This window comes from Chanodichthys erythropterus, chromosome 3 (assembly GCF_024489055.1).
Source record: "Chanodichthys erythropterus isolate Z2021 chromosome 3, ASM2448905v1, whole genome shotgun sequence".
Classification (NCBI taxonomy): domain Eukaryota; kingdom Metazoa; phylum Chordata; class Actinopteri; order Cypriniformes; family Xenocyprididae; genus Chanodichthys; species Chanodichthys erythropterus.
This window is the reverse complement of record NC_090223.1, coordinates 11,708,824-11,713,534: the sequence shown is the minus strand read 5'-3', so window position 1 is coordinate 11,713,534 and position 4,711 is coordinate 11,708,824. Positions and strand designations below refer to the sequence as shown.

The 4,711-nt window shown below is 40.7% G+C and overlaps 1 protein-coding gene across 1 annotated transcript; it reads right to left on the bottom strand.

Annotated features, from left to right (window-relative positions):
- Positions 1-1,952: 1,952 nt before the first annotated feature.
- On the bottom strand, positions 1,953-2,890 carry LOC137003262 (uncharacterized). The gene is made up of 3 exons (XM_067363360.1): positions 2,830-2,890; positions 2,388-2,708; positions 1,953-2,305 (listed from the first exon to the last, which is right to left on the bottom strand). Exons 1-3 carry the CDS (start codon positions 2,888-2,890, stop codon positions 1,953-1,955), a joined length of 735 nt encoding a protein of 244 aa, XP_067219461.1.
- Positions 2,891-4,711: the final 1,821 nt, after the last annotated feature.

Genomic DNA, 4,711 nt, shown 5'->3' with positions numbered 1-4,711 from the left:
AAGCCCGACGCACAAGGCGGCCCGGGAGAGCACAGCCGTGAGCTCGGGATCCGACTCGGGCAACGCTACCGTCCCGGGCGGCAGCGCGTCCGAATCCTCCCCCAGGACTCAGGCTCACCTTCCGATGCAGCGATCGACATCCGATCCGCCGCCAGCACACCAAAGGTAACGGCTGGACAGTCCGTAGAGGGCCCAGCGGAAACCAACGGTGGCACGATGGGTTGCGGTGCTGATAAGGCGGCAGGGGCCCGAGGAGCGTTTCCGCTCGGCGGGGAAGCCCTGACCGTAATCCTCCGGTCACCCTTCCTATACAGCGCCGTACCGTCATTCCGGTTCCCGGGGCCGGAAAAAACGGTCGTACGCGGCATAGGAGAGGGGACCCCCGCTTCCTGAGACTTCAGGAAGGAGAGTCTCGACCTCAGCATCGCGATAGTCATGTTCCCGCAATGGGAACATGAACCATCCACAAAAGCTGCTTCAGCGTGCAGAATGCCCAAACACGAGATGCAACGATTGTGCCCATCAGCAGGGACCAGGGAACGACCGCACCCATTAACGCACAGACGAAATGACATACTGTCAGGGTTCGTCTGTAAAGCTCTTTTAGAAGGGGAAGTCAACTCACTCGTGCTGAAGCACCCAGGGAGCGACGCGATGTGTCAGGTACACCACTCCCTGACACACCGAGGAACTGGCCCAAATCGCTACACACGCACACACTCTTTGTGTTGCTGTGAAAACAGCAGTTTTCGAGCTTATAGCTCAGCTCCTCGGAGACTCGCGACCTCGCTGAACGTGCCCTTTCACCAGCACTGAAAGCTCGCTGTAAATCCTCTTCTGAGGCAATGTTTTAGAATAAAACAAACGAAGAAAGGAGTCTTCTAAAACAGGACACCAGTGAATGGCTCCGAAGCGAAAGACAGAGTGCGATTGCATCTGCTTCCTATTTATATACACCTGTCGGGGGCGGTGCGCATTATGCAAATATCGCACGCCAATTCCATTGGCTTGTTTTAGTTTACACGAAGATGATAGGGCTCTCTAAGCGTTATCCCAATTCGTCGGTCACTACTGACGTACGTCGAACGTGACCGACTGAAAGGGAACTAATGAACCTTATTGTAAAGTGTTACCAATTATAATTACTTTTAATTCATATAATATATTCATATATTTATATTAATTGACAAGTAATATTAAATATATAATGTTTTTAAAACAACGCGTATTCATTTGAGCTCTTTGTGAACCTATATAATTAGGCCTATTTCTTTGATTCACATCCTGCATTGATATAGTCAGATATTTTCTTTCAGCTGCCTTCTCAAACTTTTACTGCAGCAGCAGTGTTTATTACTGCCTTTTAATTTGATGATAATTTTCAAAATCATCTCTTAATCTTCAGAAGAGAAGAGAATTTGCAGTTTCTTTCACAAGAAGTCAATCAAACGGACGTTCTCCATGTTCTTTGTGATTGGCTGATTTTGCCACATGTGTTCAGGTGCACACGCTTCAGAGTTAAACGCAAACTCTGGATTAAACCTGAGTTGACAGGAAACGTTTATACCGAGCGTTATGAGACCACTGAGTCTAATCTAAACCAGGTTGCATTTATCTGGATTTGTCAACTCCAAACCTCTGAAACTCAGCTAGCGTTGTGCAACAGGCCAAAGGACTATTGTGGTTTGTTTTCACTGTGGACTAAATAAAGTCTGTAATTGCACTCACCATATTAGTTCTGTATGTTTATGATGTGACATCTGCGCGCGCACACACACACAGTTCATTTGCATCAGTTGTGTTCTCTTAATGTCGACAAACAGCAATCAGTTATATCTAGGGACTGATTTTAGATGAAAACACTGTCTGAGAGCCACTTTAAAGCATTGATGGACTGGAATTATCCGTCATTGAATCATCTTTACACAAGATAACTCTAGCAATATCTATCATTATATTGGCACATCTAACAGATACCTTGTATTCTCACCTGAATACTTGACAGTGTATCTGGCTGAGGTCTTGAGTTGATTTCTGAGAGTAAGCTGACATCTCCACTCTTTGTTGTCATCTTCATTCAGGAGTGTTGTAGTCAGACTGATGTTACAGTGATATGATGAGAATAATATCTTATATCTGGAGTCTGTCTTCAGATCAACACCAGCCTGATTCACCCACAACAGCTGAAGACCCTCAGAAAGGACCAAATAATCACAGGAGAATCTAGAATACAACTGACAGGAGAGAGTCACAGGGCAGCCTGGACTGATCTTAGTCTGTGAGGATGATGATGGAGATGGAGAGACTGAAACTGAACACAAATCACAGACTTCTCAATAACCATGCAAGTTTAAATGAATACAATGACCAAATAATTGTAAACTTACCATGAAGAACAGGCAGAAAAACACGTGCATTGGTTCCTTGTTTTTGTCCATTCACATATTGTCTACAGGTGTAAAATCCATAATCTTCTTTTGTGACGTTCTTGATGTTCAGAGAGCAGTCACACCCCAGGTTCAGTCTCTCATGTCTCCCTGTATTTTTCTTCTTTATCCCTTTAATAATCAGTTCAACTGCTGCTGAATGTCTGAATCTGTTATAGATCCATGTAGTTGAGTTGCAGTCAGGAAGAGCATTATTACAGGGCAGACAGACATTTTCACCAGAACTGATGAACACATGAGGATCAGTCACCCCACTGGTACCTGAAACACAGTACATTTGAGTGACAGTTATAGTATATATTAATAAATTAAACTTTATTGTATGTGTATATACATTGAGCTCTTTCACAGAAGTCTTAGAGATCATGTACAATGTGTTTACCTGTGAGAAGTGAAGAGAGAATGATCAGTCCCAGCAGACACAGATCACACTTATCAGCCATTTTCTGACAGTGTTTCTGACAGTCTTTCTTTTCATTATATAGTTACAGTGCTTACCTTAAACACTAAGCCCTTCCTGTGTTTGTGAACTTCCTCTGATCTGACAGACTGTGTGATGAAATCCTGCTAGAGTTTATAGTTAGTGATACCGTGCCAGTGCATAATCGAGAAGTGCTGCTTCACTTTTCTTGTCAATATCCACTCGAAATCAAGTGGGTTTAACTACTAATGTCCTTTTACTTGATGCTTAAATGTAATTTGCAGTACACATATTGTAATTTAGCTCCTTTTAACAAAGTAATTTGAGCAACAGCAAATGCGATTTTGAATGCAATCCAGACATCATCCGCCATGTTGACGTTATCATGTGACACTGGCACTGCTGCCAAGCTGTTTGAATTTCTAAAGCTAGGGCTCCTAAACATTAGATCGATGACACCTAAAGCGGTTATTGTTAATGAAGTGATGACAAATAGTCATCTATTGATAGTCATTAATAGTCTTGATGTAATTTGCTTTACTGAAACCTGGCTTAACCCTCAGGGGTCTGAGGATTTTTGGGACCCAGGAGAAGTTTTGACATGCCCTGACATTTGTGCTTTTTTCAGTTGTTCTTAAACATATTAATGACAAAAGTGTCATTACACTGTATTCAGCACAAATTAGGCTACAATAATATGTGAGGAACATGTATGTACATGTTTGTGTTTTTGAAGGAATAACGTTTATGCGTGGTTTTTGAAAAAACAAAAAACTTAAGTCACTGAAATAAAGCCAAAAAATATATATTAAATCTTTGTTCACAAGACTTCTGGGTATTTGAGGTTGTAGACTAGAGTTTTTGCTTCAAAATGAGGTAAAAATTATGCTGCCTGCTTGTTCATATAAAACAATAAAGAGATTTAAATTTTCTAAAACATCTTTGGTCAAGAAACAGTATGCGTGGAGGCGTGAATCCTCAAGTATAATGGGTGATTCTCACCTGAGAAGACAAAAGAATCACATAATAATGACCTGAAATGACTTGCATATTAATGAGGCCTTTCAGTCAGGTAGGCTGTGGAAAAAACCCTGTGATCATGATTCAAATCTCATTATGGTGTAAATCAAACATACATAAAAAACAGCAATACTGTGAAATATTATTACAATATAAAATAATGGTATTCTATTATATACTTTAAAATATAATGTATTCCTGTGATGCAAAGTGTCTGAACAATTATGTTACCTCTATGACATTTCATATAAGCTTTTAGCTTAAAAGCATGCACATTTGGAGAAATATTGATGGATTCTCATATGTTTGTCAATTTTCTATACAGAAGAGTAATATTTATTCAGGATTTATTGTCATTACTATGAGTGCTGGATACTGTCAATTCATACTTGCAGCCGGAGGGCGCTCTGTACACCTTTAGTCCACAAATGCCTGAGCACTAAAGAAGAATAGGCAATCAGGAACTAACCGAACTAACAGAGGACAGAGATCGTTAACTATGGCTATTCAAAACACTTTTCAAGACAATAAATACACGATTGAGACGATGAATGCATGTATTGACTCAGAATTTGCGTCTGAATAGCGCTGGCTCCGTGGGCGTGGCCGTATTAGCGGATAATGAGCTGAATCACGGATTTATGACATGGCTCTCTTTTCATACAGATTACATAAACACAGAATGTTTGTTTTCGATTTGACTTACACGATTTAAAACCTGACATTTCAACGTTTTTTTAGACATAAGTCTAATTTTTTTGTGATTAGCATTCATTAAGTTACAGTTAATTTTATGAGAACTATCAGATTGGACTTTGTTCAG

What these genes read in the sequence shown, in the direction of transcription:
- LOC137003262 (XM_067363360.1), bottom strand. Translation starts at nt 2,890, where the DNA reads ATGGCTGATAAGTGTGATCTGTGTCTGCTGGGACTGATCATTCTCTCT. An exon ending in TCTCTCTTCACTTCTCACAG is followed by an intron (nt 2,709 to 2,829) that starts GTAAACACATTG and finishes ACTGTGTTTCAG; the next exon opens with GTACCAGTGGGGTGACTGAT. An exon ending in TTTTCTGCCTGTTCTTCATG is followed by an intron (nt 2,306 to 2,387) that starts GTAAGTTTACAA and finishes GTTCAGTTTCAG; the next exon opens with TCTCTCCATCTCCATCATCA.